This window comes from Kwoniella dendrophila, chromosome 10 (assembly GCF_036810415.1).
Source record: "Kwoniella dendrophila CBS 6074 chromosome 10, complete sequence".
Taxonomy (NCBI): domain Eukaryota; kingdom Fungi; phylum Basidiomycota; class Tremellomycetes; order Tremellales; family Cryptococcaceae; genus Kwoniella; species Kwoniella dendrophila.
The window spans coordinates 1,130,914-1,146,684 of record NC_089485.1 but is presented as its reverse complement, the minus strand read 5'-3'; the positions used below and the strand labels follow the sequence as shown (position 1 = coordinate 1,146,684).

At 45.1% G+C, this 15,771-nt stretch overlaps 9 protein-coding genes across 9 annotated transcripts; 3 read left to right on the top strand and 6 right to left on the bottom strand.

The window, feature by feature from the left end:
- Window positions 1-626: 626 nt before the first annotated feature.
- L201_007381 (uncharacterized protein) lies at window positions 627-2,915 on the bottom strand (the record flags this gene model as incomplete). The annotated part of the gene is made up of 7 exons (XM_066223089.1): window positions 627-1,150; window positions 1,203-1,359; window positions 1,408-1,513; window positions 1,557-1,791; window positions 1,842-2,525; window positions 2,576-2,731; window positions 2,783-2,915. The coding sequence occupies 7 exons, from the start codon at window positions 2,913-2,915 to the stop codon at window positions 627-629; spliced, it is 1,995 nt and encodes a 664-aa protein (XP_066079186.1).
- Window positions 2,916-3,620: 705 nt separating this feature from the next.
- On the top strand, window positions 3,621-5,264 carry L201_007380 (eukaryotic translation initiation factor 3 subunit E; the record flags this gene model as incomplete). The annotated part of the gene is made up of 6 exons (XM_066223088.1): window positions 3,621-3,644; window positions 3,688-3,785; window positions 3,833-4,077; window positions 4,184-4,832; window positions 4,883-4,991; window positions 5,034-5,264. 6 exons carry the CDS (start codon window positions 3,621-3,623, stop codon window positions 5,262-5,264), a joined length of 1,356 nt encoding a protein of 451 aa, XP_066079185.1.
- Window positions 5,265-5,303: 39 nt separating this feature from the next.
- On the bottom strand, window positions 5,304-6,180 carry L201_007379 (uncharacterized protein; the record flags this gene model as incomplete). The annotated part of the gene is made up of 3 exons (XM_066223087.1): window positions 5,304-5,408; window positions 5,455-5,680; window positions 5,726-6,180. The coding sequence occupies 3 exons, from the start codon at window positions 6,178-6,180 to the stop codon at window positions 5,304-5,306; spliced, it is 786 nt and encodes a 261-aa protein (XP_066079184.1).
- A 582-nt stretch (window positions 6,181-6,762) lies between these two features.
- On the bottom strand, window positions 6,763-8,275 carry L201_007378 (uncharacterized protein; the record flags this gene model as incomplete). Its single annotated transcript, XM_066223086.1, has 3 exons — window positions 6,763-7,026; window positions 7,078-7,633; window positions 7,800-8,275. The coding sequence occupies 3 exons, from the start codon at window positions 8,273-8,275 to the stop codon at window positions 6,763-6,765; spliced, it is 1,296 nt and encodes a 431-aa protein (XP_066079183.1).
- Window positions 8,276-8,642: 367 nt separating this feature from the next.
- Window positions 8,643-9,612, bottom strand: L201_007377 (uncharacterized protein; the record flags this gene model as incomplete). The annotated part of the gene is made up of 3 exons (XM_066223085.1): window positions 8,643-8,850; window positions 9,169-9,308; window positions 9,355-9,612. The coding sequence occupies 3 exons, from the start codon at window positions 9,610-9,612 to the stop codon at window positions 8,643-8,645; spliced, it is 606 nt and encodes a 201-aa protein (XP_066079182.1).
- Window positions 9,613-9,787: 175 nt separating this feature from the next.
- On the top strand, window positions 9,788-11,251 carry L201_007376 (uncharacterized protein; the record flags this gene model as incomplete). The annotated part of the gene is made up of 3 exons (XM_066223084.1): window positions 9,788-10,007; window positions 10,199-11,016; window positions 11,066-11,251. 3 exons carry the CDS (start codon window positions 9,788-9,790, stop codon window positions 11,249-11,251), a joined length of 1,224 nt encoding a protein of 407 aa, XP_066079181.1.
- A 682-nt stretch (window positions 11,252-11,933) lies between these two features.
- On the top strand, window positions 11,934-12,879 carry L201_007375 (uncharacterized protein; the record flags this gene model as incomplete). The annotated part of the gene is made up of 3 exons (XM_066223083.1): window positions 11,934-12,090; window positions 12,426-12,760; window positions 12,844-12,879. The coding sequence occupies 3 exons, from the start codon at window positions 11,934-11,936 to the stop codon at window positions 12,877-12,879; spliced, it is 528 nt and encodes a 175-aa protein (XP_066079180.1).
- A 37-nt stretch (window positions 12,880-12,916) lies between these two features.
- L201_007374 (uncharacterized protein) lies at window positions 12,917-13,933 on the bottom strand (the record flags this gene model as incomplete). The annotated part of the gene is made up of 5 exons (XM_066223082.1): window positions 12,917-13,027; window positions 13,083-13,440; window positions 13,492-13,588; window positions 13,637-13,823; window positions 13,868-13,933. 5 exons carry the CDS (start codon window positions 13,931-13,933, stop codon window positions 12,917-12,919), a joined length of 819 nt encoding a protein of 272 aa, XP_066079179.1.
- Window positions 13,934-14,403: 470 nt separating this feature from the next.
- L201_007373 (uncharacterized protein) lies at window positions 14,404-15,611 on the bottom strand (the record flags this gene model as incomplete). Its single annotated transcript, XM_066223081.1, has 5 exons — window positions 14,404-14,460; window positions 14,511-14,745; window positions 14,800-14,960; window positions 15,055-15,269; window positions 15,389-15,611. 5 exons carry the CDS (start codon window positions 15,609-15,611, stop codon window positions 14,404-14,406), a joined length of 891 nt encoding a protein of 296 aa, XP_066079178.1.
- Window positions 15,612-15,771: the final 160 nt, after the last annotated feature.

Here is a 15,771-nt window from a genome sequence, read left to right as displayed (position 1 = left end):
TGCCATACGATATGTTGCATTTACGATTTGGGTTGTGGCTAATTTATGATGGTCAAGGGAGGTGAAGGGAAATGAGCACAAAGGATAGATACCGCTTCAGACAAAACATCCCTATGAAACAATTCGATTGAAAGTGCAAAATTGGATCATTCTGCTCAAGAGAATGATGACTGGCTATCAAGCGAGTCCTGAACCGTTCTCAAATAAGGGTGAAACATACCCTTGACCTGAAAGGTATAGTAAGGAAAACCAAGCAAATACGATAGAGGTGTAAGGCAACAGCAGATTTTAGTTGATCGTGGTTGTCGGCCCCTCAGCTATACTATAGTAGAATCTACCTCGTCGATGCTTGTCATTACTATAGTATTGTGTCAGTTTTTCAGTTTACTATAGGCAGGTAGTGATTGCTACCGTTGGCAAGACTGCGCTGCTTGTGGTAAATTTGATGCTCATCACAAGCGGCAGTGTAAGGTGAGCTACTATATGCATGACTTCAACGGCTAATTATAGAGAAAAACCCCCTCAAACGCCCAGATTATAAAATTCTACTTTATCTATTATATCTAGTATTTAACTCTTTATATTGTATATCGGAAGCACTTCAACGGCGCATTTTTCGGTTTGTCTTATTTTTTGTAAGGAGAAGTGACGTTGGAGGTTTTACCTAGATCCAGAGCTTGAGCAACTTTGAAAGCGAGGTCTGGACTGTTCATGACACCTCGGAAAAGTTCGTGACCAGGACCGAAAGCATAGACTGGAACATCGACCAAAGAGTGAACACCTTGGCCTTCACTGACACCCAAGTTACCTGTCATAGCGAAACCTCGGTTGTTGTCTGCGGGGTTAAAGAAGTAACCGGTGGTGTTCTTTACAGCAGGTACACGTTCGTGATCTTTGTTGACTTCAAAATCTTCTCGGTGATCAGGGATAGCAGCCCACCCGTGAGCGATGGTGTATCTAGGATCCCAAGTGACTGGGAAACCATCCCCTTGAGGACTTTGGAAGATGGTGTGGTTGGTGGCAAGAACATCTTGTGGAACTTGGTAAGCTGAAAGACCAGAGTTTTGGTAGGTACCAATAGCGTTTCGTTTGCCTCTGTCGGAGTTTTGTTCTTGGAGGTATTTGGTATCAGCAGAACCGAAGACATCGACTATATGGGCTGTAAGCACGGTATTCAATATATGAATGAACGTTTCACTCACATCCATGACCGTGATCAGCAGTGACGACAACTAAGGTGTCTTCGAGTTCACCAATCTCTTCAAGGTGTTTAAGGGTAGCCCGGACGGTGTCATCAAGTTCTAATACTTCACCAAGGGCTCGGTCGATATCAAGAACGTGCATTTCTTTGTCGATAAGCTGTAGAGACGTCAGCGTGAACAAGCAAGGGGCAGGTGGGATACTTACAGCAGCTTCGGACATGAGCATGAAACCGGTGTTTCTCTCCTTTGATCGAGTGTGGAGGATATCAATAGCTTTGAGGGTCATATCTTTAAGACCAGGTTGATCACGACTGTATCATTGTCAGCTCACTTTCTTACGCTTTTTGTACTCACGCTCCCCTCTTTCCTTGAGGAGTGACAGCGAGGTCTAATAGATCGGTGTAGATGTTTTGATCGAGCCAGGTACTGACGTTACCTTGGGTGAAGATGGCAAGAGCTCTTTGAGCGTTGTCGAATGCTTCAAGCTCGGTTTTGGTGTAACCGACTTGGTAACCTTCAGAAGCCCATCGGTCGAATTGAGAGACGTTTCCGTTACCAGGTCCAGGAAGGAAGTTTTCACCACCACCCCCTACAAGATGTTATTAGCCACGGTCAGGGAAGTGCAAGGTGTCAACTCACCGAATAACAAATCTACACCTTGCCATGGGAACCAAGAGTAGTTGCCGGCAACACCTTTGAGGTATTGTTCAATAACTGTGGTGTATTGAGATCTTTGACTGGTATGGGTACAGACAGCAGCGGGGGTGGCATCGGCGATGTAGGCTTTACTGACGATACCGACTTGTCCACCTTCGATTCTTCGGAACATTTCAAAGATGGTTTCAACTTTTGGATCACCGAAAGCTTTACCGGTGGAATCCGTGTATGCGTTGAGACCATTGACGGTCATTTTCTTTCCAGAGAATAACGCTGAAGCAGAGTTGGCAGAATCGGTGATGAAAGAATCGAGTGAATGAGTCATTTGGGCTCCGTATCCAGGTGCCTCATCGAGTTTGAGTTTACTTTGGTATTTACCATTGATGGTTTTGTGACCAAGTAATCGAGCAGCTGAAAGCATTGAACCAGCCATACCGTCTCCGACAAAGAAGATGACATTTTTGGCTTTTTTGCAATCAGCAACTGGGGCAACTGTCCAAGTAGCTTTGGTAGTATCACCGTTGTTGTAGGTTAAGACAACATCGTAAGTACCAGGGTTGTGTAATTGCAAGTTTCGGTAGGATTTTGCGAGAACATTGACAGGTGTAGGTGCTTTGGCGTCTTCCGCGAATAGATCTTCGTAGTATGTAAAATTGTATTTCTCGACTGGGTATAGGTCAGCAAGACTGATCGTTTTGGATATGTATAGGGCTTACCTTGAGGATCACTCAAACCGAAGAATTCCGAGGCATCAACAAGGTTTCCACCTTCGCCTCCAATTTGTATAGTAAAGTTTGGATCGACTTGACCATTGTTGTATGCTTCAGAACCGTTGACAGGTGCCTGTACTTCGATACGTAAATCGAATGTTTCTGTAAATGAAAAGATTAGCTAAAGTTGGGTCATCTTATCGGAGTACTTACGACCGGCAATGAAATCGGTTTGATCAGGTGGGAAAACGCAACCTAATTTAGGACATGCTGCTGTTCGTCTAAAAGTTTGAGCGAAAGCTGGTGAGGCCAAAAGCGAACCGAGAAGAAGAGCTGAGTAGACCATTTTGACGAGGACTTGATGGTTGGGGAGAAGTCCTCAGAAGTGAACAGATATTTCCGCTATATATATAAGTTGGGTACCACATTTTTCTCCAACATGAACGTTATGCCTTGTTGTTGGACCATATCGAGGTTAGCACACGTGCATCAGCAACAATTAGTGGATAAAGTTCTGGTTGGTCTGTTTTAAGAACGCCAAGACAGTTAAATTCGGTCAATCAGGGAATCAGGAACCGGATCACAGTTTTCGGGAGCTGTGTTAATGAGATTAGCAGGAACAACATGGATTGAACAATAAATGAGATTGTTTTGATGTGTAAAGAAAAGAATAAAAGATGAAAGAGAATTGAGAACGTGCAATGTAATCCCGCATGATGATAGACATCACGTTTATGTTTATGCTTGTTTGATGTTTTGGTCGATATGACGGCGATCACCGCGGTTTTGAGCACCTATTTCTGCCACAGAGACACTCGCGGCGGTATTATCGGTGATATCTTCCTCGTGCAGCGTCTTTCTCATTATTGTTCGTTTTGTCAAAGTTGAATGTTAAGTTGAATATTCAACTAATTGTTCATGATTTAACGACGTTATCAACAATATTATCGTCATCAAAAAAGGTCAAAAGTCGAAAGTAGCGTTCCTCAAAACACTATAGACTGGCCACAAGCTATACTAAACAGTTCTAATAAGCAGAAACACCGTCAAAATGGCCGAATACGACCTCACACAAGTATGTTCAACGACAGCTGGTGTGTATGCTGACTCTTTTATAGAAACTCATCCCTCACCTCGACCGACATCTTGCCATCCCCTTGCTCAATCACTTGTCAGATATTGAAACTTTCCCCGCCGAAGAACTAGCACAAGCTCAGTGAGTTGGAAAGCACAAACTCACTGGTCGTGCTAACCCTCCATTAGATATGATTTAGTGAAAGGAACCAATATGATTGATTATGTCCGCCAATTACATGAGCAGGCCAAATCAGGCGAATCGACAGATTTCGCCAAATTGAAAGAAGAAGCTACCGCCAAATATCAACAGCTGAATGAGAAAGCTCAACCAGTGATGAAAGTGATAGAGGATCCAGAGGCTGTTGCCAAGTTGAGAAGTGGTGTAGACAAGGATAAGAACTTGGAGTTGTTGAGATCAGAATACAACGTGAGTGTGTCTCTGGTCGACTTGAGCTGACGGACAGATTGATATCGATCAAATCAACGCTCTTTACCATTTCGGTCAATATCAATATACCCTCGGTGATTATCCAACAGCTGCCAATTTGCTTTACCACTTTATGATTTTTTCACCTTCCATCGACCTCAATCTTTCAGCTCATTGGGGTAAATTAGCATCCAACATTTTGTCGGGAGATTGGGAAGCCGCTTTAACAGAAGTCAAGGATTTGAGGGATGCCATTGATAACCCACATGGAACTTCGATGGTCAAACCTTTGGCTCAATTGCAAGCTAGAACTTGGTTACTACATTGGTCATTATTTGTCTTCTTCAACCTCGGTGAAGGTCAAGGTCATCAAGGTTTACTCGACATGTTCTTATCCCCAGCATACCTCAACACCATACAAACATCATGCCCACATCTTCTCCGTTATCTTGTAGCCGCCGCTGTCATTTCACGTCGAGCACCAAAACCTGCCGGTACAAGAGGAAACCGAGATCACATCAAAGAGTTGACCAAGATTGTACAAATGGAAGAATACCAATACTCGGACCCAATAACTGGGTTTTTGAAAGACTTGTTTGCTGATTTTGACCTTGATCAAGCCCAGCAAAGATTATCAGTCGCTGAAAACGTTGTCAAATCGGATTTCTTCCTTTCAGGCTTTGCAGACGAGTTTGTAGAAAACGCTCGATGGTTGATAAGTGAAGTCTACTGCAGAATACATCGAAGGATTGATATTGGGTAGGTCGGAGAGTTGTAAAGCTGGTGCCTTGGCTAACTCTTTCGTTTAGACAATTATCCAAAACACTCAACTTGTCAAATGAAGAAGGGGAGAAATGGATTGTCAATCTTATTAGGGATTCACGAATGGGTGTAGAAGCCAAGATTGACTTGAAAGAGGTGAGTGAAGGGTTAATCAGAATGTTGCTGACAAATTGATAGAACATGCTTCATATCACTCGACCACACGCTACACCAACTGCTACCCTGATCGAGACGACTCGAGGTCTCGCTTTCCGTTCTCAAGCTATTCAATTTGCCATGCAAAGTAGTGCAGGTGATTCGAGGGGTGAACGGGGTGAACGGGGAGAACGAGGAGAACGTGGTGGACGAGGAGGTCGAGGGGGCCGAGGACGAGGGGGTGCTCTAGCGAGGGAAGAAGTTGCAGCATAGATTTTATATACTATACAGTAGCCATGCATTATGTACATTTCATTTCGGTTGACTCCAATTCCGCCGTCCTGATACTATAGCAGCTTGTTCTATCGTCCATACTACCGCTTTGATCCAATTGAATAGCTCGCGAACCGTTTCGTCCTAAGCAAGAGGTTAGTACGGGGTTACATGTGGAGAGTTGACTTACCAGTCTCTCTGGGTCTTCTGTTAGAGGTCTTTTCGGCGGATCTTCTTCGTCATAGTCGTGGTCGCAGGTATGTTCATGGTCATGGTGATGATGGTGGTCGTGGTGGTCGTGGTGGTGATCATGGCCTTCTTCATACTCATCTATGTACGAGTGACAATCGCAATCGCAGTCCTCCTCACACTCGTATTCACATTCCGAATGTTCAGAGGGTGGATATGAATGGCTCCTAAGGAAGCATTAGTGGTTGTCTCACAATGCTAGCGCAACTCACCTTCCACAAGTACATTCTTCTTCAACTACAGCTACCGCTTTCCCCTTTGGACGTTCTTGTTCCTCTTTCTGACCTTTTAATTCTTGCTGCATGCGAAGCAGCTTTGCCTTTTCTCTGTCTAATGTTAATTTTGCCTCGAAAAGAGCGGCAAGACTTGCTGGAAGATCGATAGGTAGATTGGGATTGTATGATTGCGGAGGGATGCTGGAAGGATTGGCGAGAAAATTGGCTTCTCCAATACCAGCTGCTGCGCCAGTCAGAGCTGTCAATTGGGATTGAGTGAGTTTGGGTATATTGTCGAGACGACCAAGAGCGTTGGCAGACCAGTTGGTAAGGGCAGTTGAAAAAGTGGAATCTGAGGAGTCAGGATTGGGGTAGGGTAATGCTGGTAGAGTTGCTGGAAGACGTGGTTTGGGTGGTGGACGTTTGTTGGTTCTCGGTTTAGATCTGCCCATGGCGAGGCAAGTTGCACAGTAGCTTAGGTAGGTATTTTTATGGTATCGAAAATGATGAATTCGTAGGAAACGAATGAAACAATTGAATAATTGTCAGTAATTTAAGCACCAACTTTGTATACATAATCGCTCATAAGGTAATTTCTAATGGGCTATTACAAAGCTGCATGGTGGGATTACGGAAAAATGTAATCAATTTCGGTCACTTGATTCCGGTGGTGCCTGAGTTGTTCATACTTTGAACGATGCCTCTGTAGAGTTGCAAGGGGTCTTCAAATTGAAGCTGAAGGCAGATCCTATCTCAAGGTATTGGTAAGGACTATGCGATCGTCACGACGGCGGGTGTCCACTTAGGTGTATCGTCTGATTAGGACAAAAAGTTGTGATTACTTGTGCCATCTACGCTCATAGAATCTACGCCCGCAGCTCGGTACGAGTGCGCTGGATATCGAGGTGAATTTTTGGAAGGCGTTCGGTTTAGCACGGTTCGCGAGCGAGTCAAGTGGATAGGGAATTTTCAACGTTATCTACGAATGAAGTGGGGAATGCATGCAATGGGTATAGTACAAATGGTGTTACGGGTTATCTACGGAGATGTTGAAGCATTCGACTTGGACGTCTAAGTGATCCTCCGAGAGCCATGATACAGGTAAGAAGAACCACGCTGCCTGCCTGGTGCATGGCAGCGAGTGGTATGGGGACGAGGTAAAGTAAGGTGGTTATTCCGAGGGTGACTTGGGTGACTGCTGCCGCAGCTGTCAAACCAGCAAGACGACGAGTTGAGGCAAAAGGGAGTCTCCTAGCGAGAAAGGGTAGAGATACGACAAGACCGAATGTGGTGTAGGCCTAAAAGCATATCAGCTGAATTGCGATGTATATAAGATAGCTGTAACGTACCAGCATACGGTGATCAAATTGTGCAGTAACAGGGTTTTCTAAAAAGTTTCTGAAGATAGATCTGGTTCCTCCTCGAGTATAATGTTGATCCAACAGCTCGTCCACAGGAGGGGCGAATCCTCCTGCCATTGTTGGCCATTCGTTGTATACCAAACCTGCATCTAAACCTGCGACGAAAGCTCCTGTGACTGCTGTGAGGAAGACCATCATACCAGCACCATGTACCATACCTCTAAACTTTTTCACGTTGGGCAGAGTGAGCTGAGGGATGAGGCTAGGGTTCTTGGCAAGCTTGATATCACGTTGTATACCGATAGCAGTGGAAAGCATACCGAGGTAGAGCAAGAAGGCGGCGGTGAGGTGAGTAGCCAATCGATACTGGGAAACACGGGGGACAGAGTTGGTTTCAACGATTTCTTGATCTAGCCCAGACGCAACCATCCACCATCCTATCACGCCTTGGAATCCGATACCTAATCCGATGAGAGCAAGTTTGGCAGGTATGGGTTTAGGCAGCTTGTAACGGGTGACATAGTAGGCGGCAGGAATTATGAACCTGTACGTTAGCGATGTTCGCGTAGGGTTTCAACTCACAATAGACCAAGAGCTCGACCGGCGATACGATGTGCCCATTCCATGTAGAAGATCTTTTTAAATTCGTGAATATCCATTTTAGAGTTCATCCTGACTTGTCAGCACGGCCCACGTTATTGTCAACTCACATAATGCCCTCTGGCGAAACACGGTATTTTTCCCATTCTGCATCCCATTCTGCTGCCGTTATAGGAGGTATAACCCCCTTGAAAGGTTGCCATTCTACAATACTAAGACCGGATTCTGTGAGACGAGTAACACCACCAACTACCACTATTCCGAAAACCAGAGCTGCGCAACCATATAACCAGTATGGCAGCGATCGAGGGATCTCAGGTGGTGCAGTGGTGGTGGTAAGAGTACGAGGAAAGGTGAAAGTGTGAGAAGGGTAGAAGAATGACGATCTTGAAGAAGCAGTGAAGTAAGGTAATTTGAATGCTTGGGGTCTTGGCCTGATGGTCCGTATCAATTGAGTCGATGTTGAAGAAAAAGCTCGCAAGGTGGAGGTAGAGGCGAGAGAAGGGATAGACGATCGGCAAGCAAGGGGAGTAATTTGTGTGCGCAGAGGGCCGAAAAGGCCTCTTGTAAGGCCAGCCGATGCCATTTCGAGTGCTGGATTGAGAGATGCTACGTTGAGAATCGATTGAATAGAGTGAGGACGAAGAAGAAGTCATATAGGTGGCCATCTTGGCTTTCCAACTTTTTTGGAATTCGACGAATGATCTTCGGAGCATATCGATACGTTGGCAATAATCGGGTATCGCCGCAGTGACTAAGATCATGAGTGTCTAGTGTGACAAGCGCGTGGTGACCATGCTCGGAAGTATTCGCTTAAAGCATCGTAGATACTGCAGATTCTAACAGCAGCAGCAAGTAAGAAACAAAATGCAGCAACTAGATCACGATCACGGTTACAATTGCTGCAAGATGCATGCAATGTAAACTGTATATACACTCTGTCGTACCATGGCCTATTGCATATCGTAGATGAGCTGCAGCTGTTCGGGTGTTTGCACCAACATCCTTCTACATTCTCTAATCGCATCGACGGTCAAAGCGACAGAATCTTGCGACAAATCATTTGGCAGAGGAGGAAGTGGAGAAGCCAAAGTCACCTCGCCTGGTTGTCGTAAGGATGAGAGGGCGATGAATGTACCCGTTCGTCCAACGCCAGCAGAGCTACATATCAGCAACGTTCAGCGTGAATTGTACTCACCAATGAACCCAGACTTCACAATCCAGTTCATCCTTCCTTTGTTGTACCTCGTCCACCAATCTACCTAATGCTTCCACCCCTTTGCCTTCCGGTACACCATGATCGGGCCAAGAATCAAAATGATAATGATGAATTTTCACGGGATTCTCCTCTCCCAACACCATCTCCGTCACATCAGACGATATCTCATTCTGTCGTTGCTGCTTCACTGTCTTGAGCGGGAGATGATCCATGACATGATTCCTGTCCATCAGCACGGATGATAGTCCATATCAACTCACATATAAGGATCTGCCTTGACCATTCCTCGCTCTTCCCATCCAGTCAACTGCACCATGATCACATCGTTTGGTTTTTTGTTCGTGGCCGAGCCAAGATATAGTGCTCGATAAAACGTGTCGAATGCACTAGGCAGCGGAGCCTAAGACCAGCGTGTCAACCCCCATCTTTATGCCAACTTCACATACCTGAGCGGCTACCCATTCCCCACCCTTTCCATCGGTCACCACATTAGCATTGATATACCGACCCTCTACTGAAACGGCAGTACGGTCATATGCCAGAATATTGGAATATCGGTTATCTGGCCTGTGCTTGAGGGAATTGCGGATGGAGTAAAAAGCTTGTTCTGCGTTAGGACGAGGTATTTGTCCTGCCTGTAACCTTATCAATTCTCTTTCGGCCAGGATATCGTATACTTGGCGTATATATTTTGATTGAGGCATATTGACACAGTTTGGTGAAAGAGAACGTCGAAAAAGACACACAAAAGGAAAATATACGTCATAAACCGATTGTCGCGTTGAGCAAGTACCGGTTCGAGTGGAGGTCGTTCTCTATATCATCACTCTTTTGTTTCTCTCTAAACTCTGTTTCTAATACTTACCACAATCGCTCAACATGACAGCGCTACCTCCGAGATTCACGGTACCACCGCTTCCACCCCGACTACATCGACAGGTCAAGCTAAACGTGACAGACGACGGTATCACCCTAGCACCGGAAAATGGAGAAGACGTCTTGATCAGATGGGGAGTCAAGGGGAAAGTGGAAACGATAGACTGCGAGCCTGGAGAAGTCATACTAGGCGGTGTGCTAGGAATAGTACGGTTGTGGGATGGTGAGTTTCTGCAAGCAAAACCCTGCTGATGTCTGTAGCCGCCTACCTGCTTGTATTCCTACCTCGATCCTCCTTCCCCTTATTTCCTGCACATGATGTTCACGATGAGAGCCGGAACGAAGTTTCAAGCTCCCACGAAGTCTACACCCTTGAAGATATACATGCGATACCTCTCAACCACGACCTTGCAGTGAAAGCTCACAAAAGACTCCTGGACATTCAAATATCTCGTCAGCCAAAGACCAAATCTCGATGGAGCATTACTCTTCCTCTTCGTGCCGCTGCTGTCAATAAAGACACTTCCGATGAATCGTCAGACGACGAAGATACCCCTGAAGCAGATGAAACACCTATACCGTCCAAAACTCGAGAATGGACCAAATTCATCCCCAAACTACGCAAGAAACAACTCGCTGATCCCAAAGCCGATGAACCTTTACCGAATGATCCACCACAGCGAGAAGAGCTCGAAGCGAAAATTGTACGACAGATAATACGAGAATTCAGCAACGGATTTTTTTTCTCATACGACTTTGATCTTACCCACTCCCTTCAACACAAACGGAAGGTTCTTACCCAGCGGACTGCCTCACATGTCGCTCTCAATGACCTTATCACAAAAGAAGGCTCATTATTCCCTCCTTCGCCAGCCATCACCACCTCCCGGCACAGTATATGCGAGGATGACTTTGTCGAACCAGATATACAAGTACCTTTATGGCGTAGAACGGACCGACGTTTTTTCTGGAACGAACACCTCATGAAGGACTTTATCGATCTAGGTTTACATGCGTATGTCATCCCAATGATGCAAGGATGGGTTCAATCCTCTTCTTTCACCATTCCAATTCCACCCAACCCGCTCGAACCAGAAACCTCGCTTGGATCCGTACCAGTAGACCTCGTAGTCATCTCAAGGCGAAGTCGAGATAGAGCTGGCTTGAGGTATCAACGCCGTGGTATAGACGATGACGGACATGTCGCTAACATGGTGGAAACAGAGATGATCGTTAGGGCCAAGGTAAGCATCATATAATATAACTCACGCTGACATTCAGGTCGAGGGAAAATCATCCCTATTCAGTTTCGTCCAAGTTCGAGGATCAATCCCTCTCAGATGGTCACAATCACCCTATTCAATGAAACCACCACCAGTATTGAATGAACCAGTGGATAAATCCTATGCCGTAGCAAACCTTCATTTTAACGACTTGACATCCAGATATGGACCAATAGTGAGTTGATCGTGCTCAAACTCTGCTGATATCCAGACCATTATCAATCTATCGGAACAATCAGGAAGAGAAGCCGAAGTGACCAATGGATACCACCATCTAGTAGAATCTCTGGATCGACAAGATTTAAAGTGAGTAAAACCTTCACGTACCCGCTGACATCCAGGTACACTGGTTTTGATTTTCATGCCAAATGTCACGGTATGAAATGGGAAAACATCACCGAATTGGTAGACTCGGTAGACCTTAATGGAATGGGATACCTATGGACGCTGCAAGGTGAAGCGATTAGAGAGCAGGATGGGGCGTTCCGGACAAAGTGAGTGATATCGTCAATGTCTGAGCTGACAAATCAGCTGCATTGATTGTCTTGACCGGACCAATGTGGTTCAGTCAGCATTAGCACGAAGGGTCCTGACCAATATGCTCACTCAGCTGGGACTCAAAGCAGAGGATACAACTATAGAAAACATCTTCAATGACAGTGAGTTGTAGTAAACGGGAATTTTCCGCTGACCTCGCAGTCTGGGCAAACAACGGTGATACTATTAGTCTATGCTATGCCCACACATCCGCATTGAAAGGTGACTTTGTTAGGACTGGAAAGAGAGATTTCAGCGGGATGGTGAGTTTACCTCTTTATAACAGCGCTGACAATCAGTTGCATGACGGCGTCAGCTCGATCAGTCGGATGTTTTACGGCGCCGTCTCAGATTTCTTCGCTCAAGCGGTCATTTCCTTCCTCCTTGGACATCGAAACTTGTCCGTATTCAGTGAATTCCTCGAAACCTTGAACAGTGCCGATGCAGCTAGTGTCGTCAAGTTGTCTAGGATAAGATCAGTAGCTGGTGAGTGAAATCAAGTCTTGAACATTGCTGATGACAGTCGAAACATGCTCGGCTCGTGTATTGAGCGACGGCGAAGACAGAATTGGTGGATGGACACTGCTTTCCCCTGAAGCTCGAAGTGTGAAGATAAGTCCAGGGTTGGAGGAAAAAGTCTTGCTATTGGTGAGTCGTATTAACACAGTACATGGCTGATGGTCAGACTCGCGACGCAATATACGTGGTTTCATTCAATTATTCGCTTGAAAAAGTCATGGAATTTACACGCATACCACTGCAATCTGTGACAAAAGTTCAAAAAGGTGAGTCTATCAGTCTCGGACATTGCTGATGATCAGGTGCGTATATACTGTCAACACTACAAGAAGCCAGTCGGGATTCTAAAGAGAATTATGGCTTTGTCATCACTTTCTCGCCAATCAACGAGTCTACTCGATACAGCACTTACTCTCTCAGAAATAAACTTCCTTCCGTCGCACAAACCACTACAGATACCCCACTACCTTCAATCGAACATGCCAAAGTAGAACCAGGTATTTCTGAATTTTACGCCTTCAAAGCTATGCCGGGTCATACAGGCGATGAAGGGACATGTCAAGAGCTGGTCAACAACATCATCAAGCAGATAGCCGAGGTCCACAAGATTGACGATCTCATTGTGGAAAAAGATATAGTAAGGTGAGTATGTTCATAGCGAGTAAAGCTGATCCTGTCAGTCTCTCGGAAGCCGAATCAGCAACCTCAATCCTTGACAAGATGGACTATGCTTTCAAACGATTTTTATGGCTATAGTAGGACAAATACGAACATGCATAATGACAACCACATTCTATTTCTTAGCGAAAGGGGTTTGTTGTAACCAAGATTTGAAATCACTGATGAAAGGGAAAAGTTTCCGGTTCTCAGCGATATCAGCTTCGAATTGGTTGTCGTCGAAGAACTAGTTTTGGATCAGCCCTGGTATAGTAAAATATTATAATCACTACACTACTCACTTTGAATGCTGGAGCGAAAGCGCTGGGGAAGACAGGGGTTTCTTGAGCTTGTAAGGTTTGACCGGTGACTTCCTTCCATGTAGCGATGATTTCGTCTGGTGTCAACTCATCTCCAGCGATATTAAGGATTTTCTCAGCGAATTGTTCTGGTTTGCTAAACGCTTCTGCAGCGATATTACCGATATCGGCAACGGCGATAAGTTTGTAGGTCTTGTGAGCGGCATTCTTCCAATTAGTAGAGACTTGATCAAGGTAGAGGGGCCAGTAAAAGTTCTCCATGAATCCAACAGGACCCAAAACCGTCCATTGCCATGGTCCGGCTTGCACACGAGCAGTGATGTCCTTCTTGATATCAAAGCTAACGACATCGAGTCAGCAAATGAAGGCGCAACAAAATTGATCGACATACAAGGGGATACCGGTCTTCTCGATTCCGCAGAAATCACCACTGGAGTACACAAAGTGCTTGACGCCGTGTTTGGCAGCAGCGTCAACGATAGCAAGACCTAAAAGGAAATCAGCAGGCTTTGAATAGAAGAAATGACCATCCTCACCTTGTTTTAATTGTTCTTCCGGGTTAGGTTCACCAAGAGCCACAAATACACCATGAATAGGTTCTTGGAACAAGACTTCAGGTTGATCAAGAGGACCTTCGACAAGATCAACTCCTAATGCCTTGGCAGCATCGCTCGAAGCGTTCCGAGTCGCGGCGATAACCTTGAATTTAGACTTGTCTAAAGCCTATTCTGTTGATTAGCACCAAAACGTGGGACTCGATAACTCACCTTGACAACGGCTGAACCTTGTTTACCGGTAGCACCGATGACTAAGATAGTTTGTTTTCCGGACATATTGGGCTAAGTAGTGGCTTTGATTGTAAGTGTGATAATGAAAGTATGAATTTGCTGAACTTGATGAGGGATACATCTGGTTACACCGCCAGAGGCTTCTTATATAGTCTTCATTTTGGTCGTTCTTAATCAGCAATCTCCTACTTTGCGTAATCAATGCGATTCATCTTATGTCATGTATGTGATCAATGTATTCTTCTTCGTCATCAGTGATACTTCTTTGCACTATATTGGGTTTCAAACCGTTACCCAACGTTACTAGTATCCCCGGTAACCGGAGTAAAAAGGTCGGTCACTTGCTCGACCGGGATCGATTTCTACCGAAATAGGAGATTTTAACGCCTCTAAGCGTCAGTCAGTGATTATAAATCATTGGGAAAAAAATCAATTGTGATCACCTAAAACATGGGATTTTCGAGTTTGATACTGTCATGCATGGGATTTCACAGTCATTCATGTCTGATTTCGTTTTATGTAGCAAGTCTCTTGGCCGCATCTTCTCGTACTTTATATGTTTTGCGGGAATCCTGCATCATCGTGTCAACTCGTATGACCAGTAGGGTTCACAAAAACTCACCTTGAGTACGCTCAAATCGATTTCCACTACTTCTAATTTCGCAGCGACATCACAACTAGCGACTTTACCTCTAAGCGGAACCCAAACACCACTACCACCCATAAAACCTTCCAACGGATCACCTCCTGCATTGCACATTACCCACACTGTTTCAGTCTCGATACATCGGGCAAAACATAGAGATTGTACCATATGATTCTCATATTCCGGATCATGATCGTATTTATGGATCATCCTATCAGTTATGGAAAAATCAGTTCCCATATATTTCACATTGCACTAAACCTACGGTTCACTATCCGTAGCATACCAGAATGTCGGAGCAAAGATGATATCTGCACCTTGATTGGCAAGCTCTTGAGCGTGAGCAGGGTGTGACATGTCCCAGCAAATCATCATTCCAGCTTTACCCCATTTAGTGTCAAATACTTTGTGTTCTTCTTCTCCAGGCTGAATATAATCCCTATGTCATGTCAGCGGGACTCCCACCACAAAGCACTTACCTCTCAGGATGCCAAAGATTTTTCTTCGTATATTCCCCTACAATCTCACCTCGATCATCAATGAAGAAAGCAGTGTTGTACAATTTCGGTCCAGCGTTCTCCTCTGATGAAAGTGGATGTGTCTCAAGGTATTTTGCCCATTCTAATTGAGCTGAGGTGATATGCGTTGTCGGCTTGGATTTCGTATCCGTTGGGATATGAGAGAATGGATTCGAATCAGGTACTGATGCAGCACCTTCTTCCCTTGTGCCGTGAACTATGGATCCACAAAGAGCAACTTGATGTGTTTTAGCGAGATTTTGGAAGAATGTCAAAAGATGTTGCGAGGGGAATGTAAGGTACTGATAGGTCAGCTCGTCTCTTCGATCTAATCACTTACCTGTCTTCCCTCGTTGACTATACCCTGTAAGAAGTATTCTGGAAATATTACCACTTCAGCTTTCTGTGAGACCGCCTTTTCCACATAGCTAATAGCGTCCAAGAGGTTGTGGTCGATGGTAGAGAATGGAGACGTCGAGTGCGGTTTCTCCAGCTTGGCTGGTCCTTCTGGAGCAACTACAGGAGCTGTCTGAGCGATAGCGATACGCAATTTGGTCATGATGTGTGAAGTATTGTCAGTTGAAGATGAATGATAAAAGGTTGCGAAGATAGAAATAAACTAATAATTGTTACTTGGGAAAATGAAGTCATAATCTCGCTTAAATGTTGCAGCCGAGAAATCAGGTCGCTCGGCGTTTAGCACCTCCCAGATCCTACTG